This window comes from Aquarana catesbeiana, linkage group LG01, assembly GCF_042186555.1.
Source record: "Aquarana catesbeiana isolate 2022-GZ linkage group LG01, ASM4218655v1, whole genome shotgun sequence".
Lineage (NCBI taxonomy): Eukaryota > Metazoa > Chordata > Amphibia > Anura > Ranidae > Aquarana > Aquarana catesbeiana.
Window position 1 is genome coordinate 689,088,015 of NC_133324.1, and position 21,148 is coordinate 689,109,162.

Sequence of the window (21,148 nt, forward strand, 5' to 3'; positions counted from 1 at the left end):
AGGCCTGTAACTACAAGGGCACACAAATGTTTCCTTTGTGTCCCATTCCATTCCTATGCTGCCATAAAATGTATGTTTTCTACACTTCAAATAAAGTTTGTACAAAAAAAAAGGAGTCATGTGATGTGATGAGATGAATCACGCAGTACACTGCCCCTACTGCAGCCGGCAACAGACACCTGGCAGAGCGGTGAATTGCTTCGGCAGGTCTCCGATGTAGCGTGAATTCACCCCAAAATAAAAGTTCTTTCCTCGGACACTTTCATAAGTGAAGTAGCATGTCATTCCTATCATTATTCCTGTTACAGAGACTTCAGTCTTATCGAAACACAAAGAACATGCATCAATTCTTGTGCCTTTTCTAAAGCAGGCACATAAGTCTTTGAAGTATCCTGCTGTGTAAATTAAGAAATGATGTTAATGCAGAGCTTAAACAACAATGGAAACATGGAATATTTTCTTAACTATCTTCCTTTCTTTTGCAGGGGTGTGGTAGAAGAAGCCCCAAATAACCCAGAAACTGGTCGGCCAACTGTAAACTTTGAAAAATATGCCAATGCTACTAAGATGCAACCACAGTCCTCAGGATCCCTAAGGTCCAATGCTGGAGCTGAGAAAGGAAAAGAAATAGCTGCTAAGTTAAATGTACATCGAGTACATGGTCAGCTCCGGGGGCTTGATACTTCAGGTATACATGTGGAAGTTGATTCAATAAAGGAAAATAGTATAGACGCTTTGCAAAGGAATTTCACTTACTGGATCTCAGTTAAAGTGGTTGTAAACTCTGTTACACCACTTGTACCTACAAGTAAGGCTTACCTGTAGGTACTGTAAGTTTCTCCTAAACTTGCACAGTTTCGGAGATATTCACTATATGCGCTGCTGCCGACGTCATCGGCGTATGCACACTGACTGAAGAAACGGCTGCTGGTGCCATTTCTTCAGTACCCCTGCCGTGACTGGCGACACCCATGCATTCGCGGGAGTGACGTCATCGCGGTTTCGGCCAATCACAGCGCCAGAGCCCATGAACCCGGAAGTAACTCCGGTGAAAGATGTCGGGCATGGGAGCTTAGTGCGGGCAGCACTACAGGGCATCGTTCTAAGGTACGTATTTCATAATGAGCTAGTATGCGATGCCTAATTATGTGCAAGTGAAAATAAAGAAGAAAATCTTAGTCATTCAAAACAGAGAAGAGAAGAGAAGCCAGCTTCAGAGCCAGCTTGTCGGCCGTGGACCCTGCGTGTACAGAAACACACACAAAATGATATTGATATCTCCCCTTTTCTGTCAGGCTTACTTCAGGTTTGGTATTTTAGATTCTCATCCAGTACCAGAGGTCAGTCAGTTGTTCTTATTGGATATTTTGCAGTAGTGTTATTTCACATTCTTGTATATTGCATTGGCGAGATTAGTTGTCTGGTAGGCAGCCTCCTTGTTATCATGGAACCTTCCCTCCCTAATTCTTATTGGTTTGAAGTGTAAAGCTTGGGCCTTCACATAAACATTGTAGACTGGCTGGTCTCTTGTGTACCGTTTTTTCTTTTTCATACATCATGGGACACAGAGTTAGGCTAATATTCATTACCTGCTGGGTTATACTTCATCAGGTGAATGGACACTGCTAGACCAAAGGTCTTCAGACAGGAAGTGATCCCCTATATAACTCCTTCCATACAGGAAGTAGTTTCGTTTTTTACCAGTGTCTGCAAGGCTCTCTGAGCTCCAAGTCTCTGGGCCCACAAATGGTTCCAAAATGAATCAAGGGATTGACTGATCGGATCCATTTGACACAGGCTTTTATGCTTAGATAAATGGTACCCGAGCCTCGCAAAGAAGACTCAAGATCCTGCGAGGTTTTGCCTGTAATGTGGCCTCCGGGCGTTGGACCCTGCGGAGTGGAAATCCTGGACACTAGAGCGCTAATGCATTTCCTGCAGGGTGCTGTACAGGTCCTTGAAGGTCCAAATGATAGGAACCCGCCATGAAGGGTGAAGATTGGGCCCTTAATTTCTAAGTGGCCCTGCGCCTGAACGGGTAAGTGAAACCCCTTTATTTTATTATAGTGGGGTGTCCCAGTGATTGTAGCAATTAGTCAAGCTAGCTAAAGGCTGGATACCTGTGTGCGGTGACCATACGGGGGAGTTCTAGGCTAGGTGTGGGTGTTTGTAAAGTGTACCTTTTTTGCTTGTGTCTGGCTGTTTTTTACCTGTATGATGATGCATCATTTTGCCATGGTTCACCATGGCGCACGTGTGTTCGCAAGTGCGCCGCTGTGTTCAGCAGTTTGTTTGGTGGACATGATGCACGCGGCTTCGCTGCACATGCGCAGTAACCTTTATCTGGGAGCACGAATATTTGCGTCATGCGCGAATACAGTCACGCCCGTTCACTAGGACCGCGCACGCACAGAATGTTTCGGTGCACACCCAGCTTATTTAAGCTGTGTAGGCCAAGCATGTGGTACTTCCAGAGGGCAGCTGTGGGACACAGAGCAAGCTCTGAACAGACAGTGTTCATTTTTCCTTACCCGGGTCACGTGAGTCACCAGGTGTTGCTTGGCAGGCTAAAGGTGCTTAGCAGGATTGTTGCATAGGGGCTTGGTGAGCCCTATTAAAGGGTCTCCCTTCTGAGGTGTTTTAACACTACACACAAGTACTCTTTGTTTGTGGCTATTAAATGTCTTCCAAAAAGATGAGTGGGACTGACACCACTGGGAAGGGCACACCTATGTCGTCAGTAGTTCCTGATGAACCTAGCTGCGCCTATCTGGTATTGTGCCTACAGTCAACTCTGCTGCTTCACCCTTTATCACTAAGGATGAACTGTCCTCAGCCCTAGCCGGGTTGGAGCACAGGATTGCTGGCATTAGGGTTGTCCCGATACCGATACTAGTATCGGTATCGGCACCGATACCGAGCATTTGCCCAAGTACTTGTACTCGGGCAAATGCTCCCGATGCTTCCCCCGATACCTGGACTGTCAGAAGTGATCGGCGCGTGGGGGAGTTACAAGATTCTCCCCCAGCGGCTTTCAGCAGCTTTAGTGACATACAGCGGTGATCGGTCACCGCTGACTGTCACTGCATCCTCCTCCGTGCCCCCTCTGTTTCTCTCTCCTCTTCTGTCCCCCTCCTCTGTCCCCTCCGTTCCTCTTTCATTCTCTGTGCCCCTCCGCTGTCCCCTCCGTTCTTCTTTCATTATCTGTGCCTCTCCGCTGTCCCCTCCGTTCCTCTTTCATTATCTGTGCCTCTCCGCTGTCCCCTCCGTTCCTCTTTCATTATCTGTGCCTCTCCGCTGTCCCCTCCGTTCCTCTTTCATTATCTGTGCCTCTCCGCTGTCCCCTCCGTTCCTCTTTCATTATCTGTGCCTCTCCGCTGTCCCCTCCGTTCCGCTTTCATTATCTGTGCCTCTCCGCTGTCCCCTCCGTTCCTCTCTCCTTTTCTGTCCCCCTCCGTTCTGCTGTGCCTCTCCGCTATCCCCTCCATTGTCCCCTCTGTTCCCCTCTCCTACTCTCTCCCCCTCTGTTCCACCGTCCCCCTCCTCCTTCCTTTGTGAATAGACAGAGTCAGCTGACTCTGTCCATTCACATAACTGAAACATTGTAATCTCTTGTGATTATGATGTGTCAGTTTATGAATGGAGAGGAGCCGCTGTCTTCTCTCCATTCATTCTCAGTGCAGCTGAGGCTGCAGAGAAAGGGACTGGGGAATCTCTATCTTCGGTCTCTTTCTCTGTCTCAAGGGGGAGATATCAGAGGTCTGTTAAGACCCCTGATATCTCACCAAAGCCCCCCAACAGGGCTGATTAAAAAAAAAAAACAAAAAAAACACATATTGCAATAAAGAATAAAAAAAAAATGATTGTAAAAATTGTAAAATAAAAAAAAAAACACACACACATACAACGTTCACCCCCCCCCCCCCCCCCAAAAAAAAAAGCACTGTTAAAAAAAACACTGTCACGTGACATTAAAAAAAAAGTATCGGTAATCGGTATCGGCGATTACTTGAAAAAAAGTATCGGTACTTGTACTCGGTCCTAAAAAAGAGGTATCGGGACAACCCTAGCTGGCATGATTGTCTCCATCCCTCCCGGAGTCTCCTAGTCTGGAGCAGGAATGGATTGAGGATGGGGAAGAGCTTAACGCTCAGGATGATTCGGTGGAGTGCCCGGCAGGTGAGTCTGCTTCCGAGCAATCTGGACAAGAAGATATCCAGTCGATGTCTGCCTCTCAGTCGCAGAGGTTTTTGATCCTGACTCTGACCGAAATGGTTCGTCTGCCTTTAAGTTGCCTCTTGCAGAGGTGACTGAGCCCCCCTGGTCCTCTTTGGGATCGCTGAGGCCTCTTTAGGTCGCACAGACTTTCCCTCTACACCCCCTGTTGGAAAAGGCGGTGTGCGCTGAATGGGAAAATCCTGACAGGACTTTTGTTCCTCCTAAGAGGTGTTCCCATGGATGAAAAGTTTGTCAAAAAATGGAGCATGCCAGCCGTAGATGCAGCAGTCTCTTCCTTAAACAAGAACTTAACTTGTCCGGAAGTTAACGCACAGGGCTTGAAAGACCCTGTTGACAAGAAATTGAAGTTATTATTAAAGGCTTCCTTTTCTTTGGCCAGTTCAGCTATTCAGCCAGCTGCTGCAGCAATTGGTATTTGCCAGTCTGTAAAGGATCAGGTCAAATGGCCTGATAGGCCTAACCAGGAGGATGATCATCCTGAAAGTAAGACAGATATTCCTTGAGCGCTGTGTTTTGCTGTTGATGCTTTAAAGGATCCAATACAGCAGGTTTCTCGTCTGGCTCTCTTGTCTGTACATATGCGCAGACTTTTATGGCTTAAGAACTGGACAGCAAAGCTTTCTTGTAAAAAGTTATTGGCAGGTTTCCCATTTCATGAGGAACGTTTATTCGGTGATCACTTGGACAAATATATCCAAAAGATTTCTGGAGGGAAGAGTTCTCTACTTTCTGTTAAGAAAAGCACCAGACGTCCCTTGTTTAAAAACCCAGGGGCTGCTTCCTCAAATGTCTCAGCGTCAGGGCGCTTCCACCTTCAACAGGGCGCTAGGGCCAGGGGCAAGCCGCAAGGCCAGGGCCAGAAAAGGCCCTGGGTCCAAAATTCTTCTAAACCCCGCACCAAGCCCTCCTTTTGAGGGAACGCCCCCACTCCATCGGGTGGGGGGAAGGCTGCTGCACTTTGCGGACATTTGGAAAACAACAATTTAGGACGAGTGGGTCACCTCAATTATATCTTGCGGTTACAAGCTGGAGTTGCGGGGGGGTTCACCCTCAGAGGTTTCTAAGATCCAGCGTTCCCCTCGGATCCTCCAAAAAGAAACATTGCTTCAGGCACTACATTATCTAGTGCATCAAGGAGTGATTGTAGAGGTTCCTGTATTCGAAAGGGGCACAGAGTTTTACTCAAACCTGTTTACGATTCAGAAACCAAACGGGGACACAAGGCCCATTTTGGACCTAAGGTCCCTGAACAAGTATCTATTGATACAGTCCTTTCAGATGGAGTCTGTCCGCTCAGTAGTAACCTCACTCCAGAGGGGAGACTTTCTAGCCTCCATCGATATAAAAGACACGTGTTTACACATACCTATCTTTCAGCCTCATCAGAGGTCTCTATGTTTTGCGGTAGAGGAACGTCATTTTCAGTTTGTGGCTCTACCCTTCAGGCTTGCTAGAGCTCCCCGGTGTTCACAAAGGTCCTAAATGGGTCTTTTAAGGGCCCAAGGGTTCCTGGTGCTCGGGTATCTGGACAACCTCCTGTTCAGAGATCACTCAGTACAGGATCTAGAAGAGAGCATAATATACACAGTGCGGTATTTGAAAAGCTTAGGCTCGATCATAGATACCGAAAAGTCAGCCTTGAGACCAGCTCAAAGTCTAAAGTACTTAGGTCTGATCCTAAACACGGTCCAAGCAAGAGTATTCTTGCCACCAGTAAGGATCTTTACCCTGAAGGATCAGGTGCGTCAGTAAGGGGCACAAGACAACCCTCCATTCGGCTCTGTGTAAGTCTTCTAGAGAGGATGGTATCCTCCTTTGAGGCAGTGCCCTATGCCCAGTTCCATTCCAGGCCCTTACCACAAGACATCTTGTTGGCTTGGAACAGATGAAGAAAAGCCCTGGATTATCCAATGTGCTTATCTCCTCAGGCATGCTTAAGCCTAAACTGGTGGTTGCAGGATCGAAACCTGCAAAAGGGAAGATCCTTTCTCCCCGGTGTCTTGGAGAGTACTGACCACAGACGCCAGTCTCTCAGGCTGGGGAGCAACCCTAGATGGGCTCACAGCTCAGGGGAAATGGTCAGGGACAGAGCAGACCCTGCCTATCAACGTCCTAGAATTACAGGCAGTACGTCTGGCCCTACGGTCCTGGATGGTGGAGCTTCAGGACTGCCCCATCAGGGTTCAGTCTGACAATGCCACGGCGGTGGCCTATATAAACCACCAAGGCGGTACCAGGAGTTGTTCAGCTCCGAAGGAGGTGAACTACATACTAGCCTGGGCAGAGGGACATGTGCCAATTATATCGGCAGTCCATATCCCAGGAGTAGAGAACTGGAAGGCAGATTATCTCAGCTGCCATCAGATCTGCCCGGGGGAATGGTCTCTACACCCAGACTTGTTCCAGGAAATTTGCCAACGTTGGGGATGGCAAGTGGTCGACCTACTCGCATCCAGGTTCAACAACAAGCTACAGCAGTTTGTGTCTCGGACAAGAGATCCTCTGGCTGGAGCAGAAGCTCTGATAGTTCCATGGAGCCAGTACTCCCTGGTTTATGCTTTCCCTCCGATCCCTCTCCTTTCACATTTCTTGCGCAGGATTCGGAGAGAGGGGGTTCCAGTCATTCATGTGGCACCAACATGGCCCAGAGGGCCCTGGTTCCTGGAGAGTGTGAGACTGACAATAGACGGGTCATGAACACTTCCACGTCGCCCTGATCTACTGTCTCAAGGTCCTATATTCCACCCCAATTTACAGTCTCTAAATTTGACAGCATGGCTGTTGAAGCCAGGGTGTTCAAGGACCGTCGCATCTGGGGACCAGTGGTGTTTACTCTAGTGAATGCTAGAAAAGCTGTCACTAGGAAGATTTATCATAAGGTCTGGAAGACTTATATTGCTTGGTGTGAAGCCAGAAAATGGCATCCTCGGAAATATGTGATTGGGAGAATTCTCTCTTTTCTACAGTCAGCTGTGGAAATCAATTTGGCTTTGAGTACAATGAGAGGTCAAGTTTCGGCCCTATCATTATCCTTCCAAAGGCCTTTAGCCTCCTATTCACTGATCCAAACCTTTATGCAAGGGTCAATTCGCTTGCTTCCCCCCATTAGGTCACCTATGTGTCCTTGGGACTTGAACTTGGTGCTGTCTGTGTTACAGAAACAACCATTTGAACCTATTAAGGAAATTCCATTAGACTTGCTGTCACGCAAGCTAGCCTTCCTAATGGCTATCACCTCGGCTTGGTCGACATGGTCGTGTTACGACCTGTTCCATCCTTTTTGCCAAAAGTGGTGCCGGCCTTTCATTTAAATCAGAACATTATTTTGCCTTCTTTTTTCTCTCAGCCTCGTTCGGGGGAAGAGAGACGACTGCATTCTTTGGACATTGTCCGGGCAGTCAAGGTTTATTTGTCTAGATCTGCGGAGATCCGAGGATCAGACCCTTTTTTTGTTTTATCAAAAGGACCCAAGAAGGGGCAGGCAGCTACCAAAGCTTCCATTGTCAATTGGGTCCATCAATTGGTCATTTAGGCCTACGGTCTGAAACATAAAGCTCCTCCCTTTAGGGTCAGAGCTCATTCTACCAGGGGTGTAGGAACCTCCTGGTCTTTACACCATCAGGTATCTGTGGCTCATATTTGTAAGGCTGCTACCTGGTCTTCAGTGCATACATTTACAAAATTGGATGTTCAGGCAGCCGAGGATTCAGCTTTCGGCCGCAGTGTACTGCGGGCTGCCGTATAAGTTCTGATGGCTATTCTTTGGCAGCGTGTCTCCCTCCCTTCAAGGCTATTGCTCTGGGATGTCCCAGCAGGTAATGAATATTAGATCCCTCCCCTCCTTTTTTGGGGATTAAGTGCTTGCTACAAAACCTAAAGTACTTCCTGTATGGGAGGGGTTATATAGGGGATCACTTTCTGTCTGAAGACCTTTGGTCTACCAGTGTCCATTCACCTGATGATGAAGTATAACCCAGCAGGTAATGAATATTAGCCTAACTCTGTGTCCCATGATGTACTCAAAAGGATTTTACAGGTAAGTATGATGAAATAATCTTATTTTTTCCTCTATAGACCTGTTCTTTTTTTTTTTCTGTTGACTCTATCATGTTGTTGGTGTATATCTTGCTTATCGAGTCATTATGATGATCCTCTGGTTTTGGTGGGTTGTTGGCTCACAGTCTCTTGCTTATTCAGGCTCTGTGTTCCTTCAGGTGGAGTCATTCTTTTTTGACAGCAATCTCTTCTGCCCTGGTCTTGAGTATCAGGTTGATTCTCTGCGGCATTCCGTTTGTCGTTGGCAATTTCCCTGTCTTCAGGTAGTTCTGAGTTGCAGACAGTACCCAGTCACATTTATGGGTGTGTCAATAGCTTTTGCCCACCCCTCAGTTGAACTGCTTTTGAACATTCCAACTGTTTTTGAATACCCGTGTCTGTCGATTGATTAAAAAGAAAAAAAAAATATTTACTTACTGTAAAATCTTTTTTTGCCATTTTTTCAACAGATTCTACAGCATAGGTCCTGTTTAAACTACATATCTAATTGTGTGCTTCTTTCATTTTTGCCTTAGCACCCTGCATAGGTTTCGTGAAGTTTTGTCCTGTGTACCAATTCTAAACAGTTCTGTGTAGAATTCTTACTATAGTATGTTATGTAGAAAATTAAACTGAAGTCTTGTTGCATATTAGATTTCTTTCCATTTTAGATATTTTTGCTTCAGAAGAATGCATTTTTGCATTTCGCCTAATTTGGTATATGAACGTATATTTATTATCCAAATTAATTTATTATGCAAATTAGCATGTGATGAATAAAAGTTTATGCAAGTAATTTTGGTTACAAAAGTTTGAAAAGAGACCATGGAGATATTGGGGATTATTTACGAAAAAGCAAATCCACTTTGCACTACAAGTGCAAAGTGCACTTGAAATTGCACTGAAAGTGCACTTGGAAGTGCAGTCGCTGTAAATCTGAGGGGTAGATCTGAAATGAGGGGAAGCTCTGCTGATTTTATTATCCAATCATGTCCAAGCTAAAATGCTGTTTTTTATTCTCCTTGCATGTCCCCCTCGGTTCTACAGCGACTGCACTTCCAAGTGCACTTTCAGTGCAATTTCAAGTGCACTTTGCACTTGTAGTGCAAAGTGGATTAACCTTTCGTAAATAACCCCCGTTGTCATCTTTTGGAAGAAGAATAGGGATTATTGTAGAAAAAATATGCCTTCTTTGTCTGCTTTGTATTTTTGAATAAGAGCTTTGCAAAGGGCTATCTGTATGTAAATTGGCAACATAATACATTCCTATGGGTATGTCAGGGGGAAAAAAAAAACTTTCTGTGAAAAAAAATTAGCATGTCAGCTGAATGGGTCTAAAGCTGAAAACAAAATCTCTATTACCATTATCAGCTTCCTCCAGTCTAGCCCTAGATAAGCCATTCTGTTTGGGGGTGGGCACTGATGGAAGCATTTTGAGCCCTTTGTTTTGTGGACCAGAGTAGTTGCTTACTATTAGGAAATAGTAAAAGTGCAACACTCTCCAAAAGTCACAAAAACCTGGCTGCGACTGTCCAACCCCACCTAGCATAAAGAAAATAAACAGCAGAAAATACAGCAAGATATATACGCATATATTTATTTGTGTGTGTGTGTATATATATATATATATATATATATATATATATAACATACTGATTAAAAAAAAAAGAGCAAAAAATAAATGATTTGGATTAGTCTACAATATTCTAATTTTTTTTTGAAGGTTAGCCTGGGTTCACACTGACAGTGGGATTTAAACGTGCGCGTTTAGCTGAACTTGCACAATTTCATACCCGCATGTCAGTCCAACTTCGGGAGCGATTTCAGAGACATCTGTGCGAGTTCCTGCACAATATGTCTATACAAATCGCACCCCGAGGTCACCAAAAGTAGTACAGAATCTACTTTTGGGAATCGGGTCGGCTTTGCGCCGATTCGGACGGTGCCTTTGCCGGCAGTAGCTGCAGATTTGGCTGCAGAAAATGAGGAACTCAGATGGAGTCTCATTTGGTTTGCATAAATTATGCAAACCAAATGAGACTCCATCTGAGTTCCTCATTTTGCAAGTAACATCACTGTGGGTGAACAAATGTCCTTAAGCCTAAGTTCACATTGATGCAATTTGGCATGCGATTTGATATGTCAAATCGCTTGCCAAATCGGCAGCTATTGCCCGCAAAGGCACTGTCCAAATCGGTGCAACGCCAACCCGATTCCCAAAAGTAATTTCTGTACTACTTTTGGCGACCTTTGTGGGTTCCCACTTTGAGACTCTCCACTGGGAGGCTCCTAAGGTGTGGACTGTGGCCGAATGTGGACTGTGGCTATACAGGCGTTGCCTATGTTCTAGTCTGTGGGGCCTTCTAGTGGATGCTTCCAATCCACCTTTTTTAAGTGTCAGCCTGAATTTATTAAAAATAAAAAAGGAAAAAAATCACATGTACATAAGTATTCACAGCCTTCGCTCAATAATTTGTTGAAGCACCTTTGGCACCAATTACAGCCTCAAGTCTTTTTGAGTATGATGCTACAAGCGTGCCACAACTATTTTTGGGCAGTTTCTCCCATTCTTCTTTGCAGGACCTCTCAAGCTCCATCAGGTTGGATGGGGAGCATTGGTGCACAGCCATTTTCAGATCTCTCCAGAGATGTTCAATCGGGTTCAAGTCTGCACTCTGGTTGGGCCACTCAAGGACATTCACAGAGTTGCTATCTTGGCTGTATGCTTAGTGTTGTTGTCCTGTTGGAAGTTAAACCTGTTGCAAAGATTTCAAACAAACTTCTTTCACGTTGTCATTATGGGGTATTGTTTGTAGAATTTTGAGGAAAATAATGAATTTAATCAATAAATTTGGAATACAGGGGGTCCCCTACTTACAAACATCCGACTTACAAACGACTCCTACTTACAAATGGAGGGAGACAACAGGAAGTGAGAGGAAATCTACCCCTAGGAAGGGAAATTCACTCCTGTAAGAGTTAATATGGGAAAAAGGTGTCTCCACTGATGCTTTATCACCTATCCTTATTTCCCTAATAACCCCAAATTTTCAAAATCCAATTGTCATTGGGACAGAAAGTGAGGTGAAATCTTCTGAACAGGGGCACAGACAGCAAAACAAATGTTACAGGGGTGATAACCCTTCCCTATGCTATCTACAAAACTTAAAAATAGATTTTTTGGCTGGAGCTACACTTAAAAAATGTACATGTTCCGACTTACAAACAGATTCAACTTAAGAACAAACCTAAAGTCCCTATCTTGTTTGTAACCCGGGGACCCCCTGTAAGTCTGTAACATAAACAAATGTGGAAAAAGTGAAGCGCTGTGAATACTTTCTGCATGCACTGTACATAGTGTTTGTGTGTTGGGGGGGGGGGGCTTGAGGATTATTATGGATGGCATTTTAAAATAGTAAAAGTGATAATTGCTTATTTTTATTGATTTCCACACACAGTATACTGATTTTCCATTAAACTAATGAAAATGACTGTTTCCTTTTAGCTTGAGTGTAATTTGCATATCATTTCAACAGTGTTAGGAATCTCAGAAATAATTCTAACTTTTTGCTAATCTCCCAAACACTTTTTTCCTTTCTATTCGTGTTTAGCGTTCTGCAAATAAGAAAAGTTTAATATTGGTTAAATAAGTGATTTAAATGCTCAGTTCAAGTTTATCTGTTTTACACTGTGGTAACTGTAGATTAATTGCCAAGCATGCTACATAAAAGAAGTATTATTGTGTCTGCTACTTTGCATTTAAGCTTGTTTTCAACCTTGTTATTATGTTTTTTTCTCTTGTTTGATCAGATGTGGGAACCTGTGCAATCACTACAATTCCCTTTGAGAAATCAAAGGTTCTTTTCACTCTAGAAGAATTAGATGATTTTACATTTGTGGATGAAACTGAGCAGCCTCCAGCTACTGATGTCACACGCATTGGTCCAAGCCAAGAAAAATGGGGTTGGATAATGTTTGAATGTGGAATTGAAAACCTGGTGATTAAAGGTAATTTTGTTCTGTCACTATTTATAATAAAACCTAATTGTGGGATTATGGGCTGTGATGCAGTTAAAACCTTAAGGACAGAGCACATTCATAATTATGTATTGTGTGGTTGTGGCAGGGCACATGTGTAGAAATAAATAAGGGAAGTTGCTAGTGAGGAATTGTTTTTGAAAGTGTGGTTGCTGGAGCAAACTAAACTGTGAATTGCTGCAGCTCCTCCAGAGTTACCATGGGCCTCTTGGCTGCTTCTCGGATTAATGCTCTCCGTGGCCGGCCTGTCAGTTTAGGTAAACAGCCATGTCTTGGTAGGTTTGCAGTTGTGCCATACTCTTTTTTTTTTTTTTTTTTTCATTTTCGGATGATGGATTGAACAGTGCTCCGTGAGATGTTCAAAGCTTGGGATATTTTTTTTATAACATAACCCTCCTTTAAACATCTTTATAACTTTATCCCTGACCGGTCTGATGTGTTCCTTGGCCTTTATGATGCTGTTTGTTCACTAAGGTTCTCTAACAAACCTCTTCACAGTACAGCTGTATTTATACTGAGATTAAATTACACACAGATGGACTCTATTTACTAATTAGGTGACTTATGAAGGCAATAGGTTTCACTAGATTTTAGTTAGGGGGTATTAAAGTAAAGGGGGGTGAATACAAATGCACACCACATTTTTCACTTACTTATTTGTACAAAAAATTGAAAACCATTTATCATGTTCCTTCCACTTCACAATTATGTACCACTTTGTGTTGGTCTATCACATAAAATCCCACTAAAATATGTTTATGGATGGGTTGTAACATGACCGAATTTGGAAAATTTCAAGGGGTGTGAATACTTTTTCAAGGCACTGTAAGGGTGCACTGAGGGGCATTCCCTGCAAAGCTTTTGCCAGTGCCAATCACCTGAAGGTAGCAGCATATAAGCCATGGTCTATGACAGAAAGTCCCATGTGCTATACTGTACTCCAAGATATGAAATTTACAGGTAATTAAAAGTTCTAATTTTTAGTGCACACAAACACAATATAATACCTATTTTTTTGTAAAATAAAAAGATGAGGCTGCAATGAATAAATGAAGAATCAACCATTGCGGTGCTATGTAATTTGTGTGAGGCAGTTATTGTTTTTGTATGTAGACACACCCGCCACATACGTTTATGTTCTTGTGCGCATAAGTAAGAGCAGGGTATTTGGCTTTTTTTGTGTTTTTATATGTTAGTTTACTGTTTAATCTTCATTTTATTTATTTATTTAAAGCGGAAGTCCATGCTAAAAATAAAATCCCTGCATCTATAGATGCCCACGATCTAACACTAACCTATCTAGCTCTGTAAAGAAAAAAATCAGTATACATACATTTTTTGAAGGCGATCCAACCCGATCTCCAGCGGCGGAAGCTCTGGAGACTACACGGCCGATATTAGCTGTGAAATGAATGGGATGTGATGTCACCCACAAACTTACTATGGGGCTTCCGTAGTCGGACGTGTCCTCTGCATGCACCCACCTCCATAGCGAAGCTGCGGCTAACAGCTCAGCGTGGGATCGGGTCGGATCGCCTGCAGAAAAGCTATGTATACTGATTTTTTCTTTACAGGGCTAGATTGGTTAGTGTTAGATCGTGGGTGTCTACAGATGCAGGGATTTTAGTTTTAGCATGGACTTCCACTTTACTGTTAAAATTTATTGCTATCACAATAGGAGCCCAATAGCCCCTTATGTGATAGCATTTTGTTGTGATGAGTTCTCTTTACTAAGGCATCGGGGGTCTTTTAGACCCCTGATATCTCCTCTTCCACTGAATGGAGCAGAGATCACGCTCCATTAGCTTCTTCACTGGCCACAGCAGCCAAGAAAAGTGGTAGCCTAACCCAGAAGTGGCGCAGTACACGTTGCTTCCGTGTTAAATCACTTGAGGGGAGATCAGTGAATGGACAGTCTCTGGTCTCCCACCTTTCCACCCACTTACACCTGCCATGTGGGTTCACAAGTGGGATGGCAGAGCTTGGGATTCATGGTGGGGGTTGGTAACTTCAATGGGCTGTGAATGTGATTAGGCAGCTTTGCAGCTGCCCAAAAAGCTTCCATATGAAAGCTCATCACCTGCTGTACAAATGCTTCACATCCCTGTCTTCCAGCCACTTTTTATAAATTGCGCTAGTAGACAGGAGGATAAGGTTAAGTATCCTTCCCCAGCAACCCCATACTTTAGCTGTCCTACTATAAAGACTGTTCCATAGAAATACATTAATATTGCAGCATGCATGGAAAGTTTGCACAGCTTGACTGGGAGATTTTTTGACGATGGGGCTGTGCAACACCAAAAAGGATGCACATCAAAGCTATTGCAGAGCCGGGACAGCTATGCGACCCTTTTAAGGGGTAATACTTGAAAGGGGTTTGGTAAGCATGTCTGACCCTAAACAGGATAAGTATACCAAAAGTATACTTTTAATGATAAAAATATATTTGTATATGTGATTATCCTACTTTTTTTCCTGGAGGTAAAAATATAACATTTTGTTTCCTGCACAAAGGTGGGAGGCAGTCTGGTGCTATATTGTACAACTCCTTTGGCATGATGGGCAAGTCAGGTACCACTGACCAAAGTGGCCTGCAAAAGTCTAATGACTCTTCTGATTCCCCAACTGGAAGTGGCTATAGCACCGATGTATCGGATGATAATATCCCATGTGATGGTGTCAGTCCGTCTTCAGACATCAATGGAAATTCTGTATCCGATGAACAGGTAAAGCCTCATGCAGTATGCTGTTTGCTTATAAGATTAATTTCTCTCCTTACTGACATCCTTCTTTTCATTAATCATTCCAAACTTTAAATACCTTTAAATCTCTCAGTTTTTTTGGGTATGAGTCTATCAGCAGGGTACATCTTAACTTGGCAATATTTGCCCTCACTCCAAATCTATCAGATTGCGAGGGCGTCTCCTGTGCACAGCCCTCTTCAGATCACCCCACAGATTTTCAATCGGATTCAGGTCTGGCCACTGGCTGGGCCATTCCAAAACTTTAATCTTCTTCTGGTGAAGCCATTCCTTTGTTGATTTGGATGTATACATTGGGTCGTTGTCATGCTGAAAGATGAATTTCCTCTTCCTGTTTAGCTTTCTAGCAGAAGCCTGAAGGTTTTGTGCCAATATTGACTAGTATTTGGAACTGTTCATAATTCCCTCTACCTTGACTAAGGCCGCTCTTCCAGCTGAAGAAAAACAGCCCCAAAGCATGATGCTGCCACCACCATGCTTCACTGTGGGTATGGTGTTCTTTTGGTGATGTGTTGTTTTTGCGTCAAACATAACTTTTGAAATTATGGCCAAATAAGTTCAACCTTAGTTTCATCAGACCATAGCACATTTTCTCACATGCTTTTTGGAGACTTCAGATGTGTATTTTCAAAATTTAGCCGAGCTTGGATGGTTTTTTTCGTAAAAAAAGGCTTCCTTCTTGCCACCATACCCCATAGCCCAGAAGAAAACGGGAGATTGTTGTCACATGTACCACAAAGCCAGTACTTGGCAGATATTCCTGCAGCTCCTTTAATGTTGCTGTAGGCCTCTTGGCAGCCTCCCTGACCAGTTTTCTTCTAGTCTTTTCATCAATTTTGGGGGGACATCCAGTTCTTGGTAATGTCACTGTTGTGCCATATTTTCTCCACTTGATGATGACTGTCTTCACTGTGTTCAATGGTATAGCTAATGCCTTGGAAATTCTTTTGTACCCTTCTCCTGACTGATACCTTTTAACAATGAGATTCCTCTAATGCTTCGGAAGCTCTCTGCGGACCAAGCTCCAACTGCACATGGCGGTGACGTCAGAGCGCGACGTGCTCCTAGGGTTGCGCACTCGCTCTGAATTGTCCGCCGTGAACCATCTTGTGCATACAAATAACATACTTGGGGGGGCACACCCTAAAAATGCATTTACATTCAAGATGTATAGGTATGGGCGCAAACACCAAAGCCAGATGAACATCACCAGACACCCCCCCGTAATATTATTTTAATTGTTTTTCAAATAAATACTATGTTTTTATCAAATAGGTCTCCCCTTTGTGGCCAATATAGTCCATCATTGTAGGATACTGGGGGTTCTCCAGTTATCTCTGTTGTTTTTGATAGTACACGCCTAATGCATCTGCCATATCCTGAGGGTTGTCTAATCTTGAGCCATTGGTAGGATGGAATATGTAGGAATTTTTTTTTTTAACAGAACGGCTCTTCACTTGAGTGGCTAGGAGCTTGCCTGCTTTATTGCCAATAGAATAGAAGTTTGTGCGTAATGCACCTAGGTGTCGGGCATGTTGAGCAGATGGATAAATGCGGAGTTCGTTTCTAGTCTGAGTCAGTTTATTGCTAAGGTCATGTGTAAGATTTTGCTTGTTTAATTCCACTAATTTCTCTATAGTACTGTAGTTATTATTTGCCAATCGGCTGTGTCCTTTGGCTTTTGGCTTGAGCTCCAAGTTTCAACAGAACACCTCTTACAAATGCTTTATGCGTATTCCAGACAATGAAGGGATCAGTGACAGAGGGCGCATTAACCTAAAAAAAACCCCTCATATCTGTTTTAGTATATGTGTAGTGTTTGACGGTTGAGCCAATAAGAAAGTGTCATAAGGACATGCACTCTTTGCCACCTGTACCCCTATAGTAACCGACACAGGTGCATGGTCAGGCCATGTAATCAAACAAATCTCTGATTTAAGGATTTTTTGAAGGAGAAACTTATCTATGGCAAATAATTGTATTCTTGAATAGGTAAAGTGAGGTTATGAAAGAAGGTGAAGTCAGAGTGTTGACTGCGCCATATGTCATACATTTCGGTAGTTCTTAGGAATCCAGACAGTGTAACTTTGCAAGCCCGCTTGAGTAATGGGCCAGATACATCTAAGGTGGCATCTGGAACTGTGTTGAAGTCCTCACACATCAGAAGGTGACCATTTCTCAATCTCTGCACTTTCGTCCATAGCTGGTGCAAAAAAGAGAGTTGCTTGGTGTTCGGGACATTTATGTTCGCTAGCGGTGTTGAAAATAATTGGCGCATCGATGCAGCCTTGAACGATTCTGCATCAATGCAGAGAACAGCTGAATCGCGATTGCGCGACTGACATCATCCCAGCGCGCCCTGTCTCTCTTGATGTCATCCCAGCGCACCGTCTCTCCTCCCGTGTCTGCCTTACCGCCACTCGTGGCATTGCCACAGTACAGTATATAACCAGGATGTGACCCTTTAACATCTGAAAAATATAGCTCCAAGTTGGATGAGACAAATTCATCCATGTGACCAAGAGCCCTTGGTTATCCTCTCACACGTTCATATGCTGATGAAGTGACTTATGCAAAAGCCACGGTGTTCTTTGCAAGTTTAATTTTTTTCATTATTTCATCTTTTGTTCTTATTAGTGCCTGCAATAAGTCTAGATCTCTAGGGCAGCCTACCTCAAATCTTTTAACATGAAGGAACCCTAGAAATAACTTTCAAGTTTCAGAATACCCCTGCTAATAATTACTGCTTACTATGTACAGCTCACAGTACATTAGTGTGATGGTCACTGCAAAGAACACTCCTTATATTTGTGGTCATTGGGAAGAATGACCTCTTACTGATACCTAGAAAGATCATTGTTGTCAGTGGGTTCTTACCTGAGTGACAGAAATTGCTCATTGCTCAAGGCCAACCCCTGGCAACCTCTGAAGGAACTCTAGTTGAGAAAAGCTGATCTAAGGAATTAAAGTAGTTCAAGTGTTAAATATCTCACACATATCAATAGGGTATATTGTTAGCAAATCATGTTTTTTGGATTAACAAAAAAGCTCTCTCTAAAGCTGGATACACACAGGTTTGTTTTTCATTCAACCAGTGGATTGAGGTGGATGCAGCAATCCTCCCCAATGTGCTATTGTATTCTGACAGTGGGACTCCTCACGTTTAGAATACACTGATCAGCACTACAGCTGAATGACTGCAAGCATCTGTGGTTAATGCTGATGTGGAAGAATAGAGTCCTTCTAAATGCTTGAATTTTTTTATGAAAACCATGGGCAGTAATCGTGATGCATCGCAGAATCGAATAGTTGACAGGATAATCAAATTGAATCAGAAGACCAGTGAAGAAGTGCCTCTAATGGTCACTATCGTATAGAAAACATTGTTGATTTTACAGGTCAGAATAATGTTCCTTTCTAATTTATCCACAACAGTATCAATAGGTTTGAAAGCTACCGAGTCCATGACCGCTTTACGTTTTTTCTGTGAGTTTGACATGACAATATATGGAAAGTTTTTATGGCTACAATGTAGTGCATTATGTTTACAAATTTGCATCTTCTGGAGGCAAATGACATCACACTGGAGTTTTCTTACCTCCTTTCATAAAGAATAGTGTATGAAGAGAAGTAACTGTAGAGAAATTGTGAAGGGCAGTCGGCTGGTATTTCCAAAGAAAATCTATTTCAGAGAAAATCTGAGCGAATAAACATTTATAACAAACAACTAAGAACGAAAATACACTTGCTCCACAAATAGTAATTGCTGGAGATAGCAAAGAAAAAATAAGACAGACAGGACTTTCCTTTGGGGAGCAATTAAATAAGTTAGAATGAAAAGCCTGATAATGTAAGAGTTAGGTGATAATTTTTTCGATACTGCCGACCACATTCCATTCAGGATCAAGGTATTTGGGTGTGCGGTGTTGCTTGGAAGGACATTCAGATCGATCGAGTATCTGCCAATCTCTTAACCTGTTCAGACCTTCCTCAAGAGATCGGATTGTGTAGGTTTTGCCATCTTTAGTAACAATAAGCTTCACATGGTGGCCCCATTTGTAAGGTATGCGGTAGTTACTCAATGGTTTTGTGAATGTCGAGAGGTTTTTTCTTTGAAGTAAAGTGTAAATGGAAGAGGTCAGCAAAAAACCTGCATATTTTTTAGGGTTTTTAGTTGAATTCCTCGTTACCCATAGTAGCATTTCCTTAATATGGTAAGAAAATGTATATGTACTATCCTATCTCTGAGAAGCTTATCTCGGGTAAGTGCGTGGGTTTGGTAATCTGTGGATGCGGTCAATAATCAATTCTGAGGGAGGTACATTGGGCAGAAAGTTAATTAGTAATTTAGTGAAATATTCCCTGCGTAGGTTTTATAGTTTCTTTGATATCGTGTATTTTTACATTATTGTGCCTAGAGCGATCTTCCAGGTCCGCTAGCTTAGCTTTGATCCACTCCACATCATCCTCCCTTTCATTGTGGGCATCAACTAAATTGTTAAATGTGGTGGTAAATTTCCCCCATTTTAGATTCAAAATGTTTAACACTCTCACCCACATCCTGCACTTCTAAATTAAACTGTTGGACCAAGGTTGTAATGTCAGAGTGCATGGTATGCCTAAGAGACACAAACATTTCTTTTAAAGTTGTGTCCATCACTGGCTGATTCAGTGCAGCAAAGGCAGTAATAGCATTGAACAATTCTTTGTCACTCAGAAGGGTTAAATCTGGACAGCTCACCTCTGTTAATTCACCGTTCACTCATTCAATTCTCAGTCTGGTTTGGGGGAGAAGACACCTTTGATGGTGCTTGTCTGTTTGTCAAACTGTGAGCTCTGTTCTCCCTGCTGTCAGCCTCTCTGTCCTCCCCTGCAGCTGTACTGTGTGGCAGAGCTCCAGCCTCCATATTGGCTGCATAGACAGAATTGGGGGAGGAGAATTCTGTCATCCTCTGTCCTTGTGGTTCCTGGACATTTCTTCTGGCTTCTGCTGTGTGTATGGGGTAAGATCGCTGCTTGTAGGAGATCTTTACCCCTGCTGTGGGCCCCAAATGGTCCCTGTTTACTAGAGCTGTTCTATATTGCGGCCATCCCGCTCAGCTGCCAGCCACCCACCCCATTTTTACTGTGTGAATAATTAAATATTTAAAGAGCACCCACAGGAGTTGAACTTTTTGGGCTGTGATTAGCCCTTCCTTTACTATTGAAGAAAGTCACTATGTTCATCTTGTCATTTTATTCAAACAGTTTTTTATCATCTTTATTTACTGTCAAAACTGATTTAAATTCAGGAGCGGTACAGCATCTTTGCATAGTTACATAGTTAGCAAGGTTGAATAAAGACACCAGTCCATCCAGTTCAACCTGAGTGAGTGTGGGTGCATGTCTACATTCATCCCTATTTATTTAAGGTACCCATATAGCGCCACCAATTCACGCAGCACTCCACACATACATTGTACACCCACATTGGTCCCTACCCTCAAGGAGCTCACAATCCAAGGTCCCCAACTCACATTCATATACTAGGGCCAGTTTTTTGAACAGAAGCCAATTAACCTACTAGCATGTCTTTGGAGTGTGGGAGGAAACCGGAGTACCCGGAGGAAACCCACGCAGGGCACAGGGAGAACATGCAAACTCCAGGCAGGTAGTGTCATGGTTGGGATACGAACCAGCGACCCTTTTTACTGCTAGGCATAGGCGTGCGCACGGGGTGTGCCGGGTGTGCCTGGGCACACCCTAATGCCTAGGCACATCCAACACACCCCAGGACTTTTTTGGCAGCAGAATGTGCAGGATCTCTATTTCGGAGCCTTTGGTAATAAACAATGGCAGCGCTGTACTCTGCGAGTGGTGAGACTATTATTTAGTTGGCTGTGTAACTCTTGTGAGTATAGCCACTGATCGCGGAGTGAGCAGGCAAGCGGCCGCATTTTCCGATGCTACTTCTATAGTTCCGGCTACAGCATCCCTGACAGCTGAATATCACTCCGCTGCCGGCTTTCAGTGATGCTGTAGCCGGAAATAAGGAAGTAACATCAGGGCTGGATTAACCCCACTGATTTTGTTAT

The 21,148-nt window shown here is 43.4% G+C and overlaps 1 protein-coding gene across 1 annotated transcript in view; it reads left to right on the top strand.

Annotated features, from left to right (window-relative positions):
• The window catches only part of BLTP1 (bridge-like lipid transfer protein family member 1), a gene marked incomplete in the record, with an annotated part of 561,636 nt that overhangs the window by 316,219 nt on the left and 224,269 nt on the right, over positions 1-21,148 (top strand). Inside the window, 3 exon segments of the mRNA XM_073603515.1 lie at positions 486-688; positions 12,085-12,282; positions 14,827-15,038. Of these exon segments, the coding sequence (XP_073459616.1) occupies positions 486-688; positions 12,085-12,282; positions 14,827-15,038 (613 nt within the window).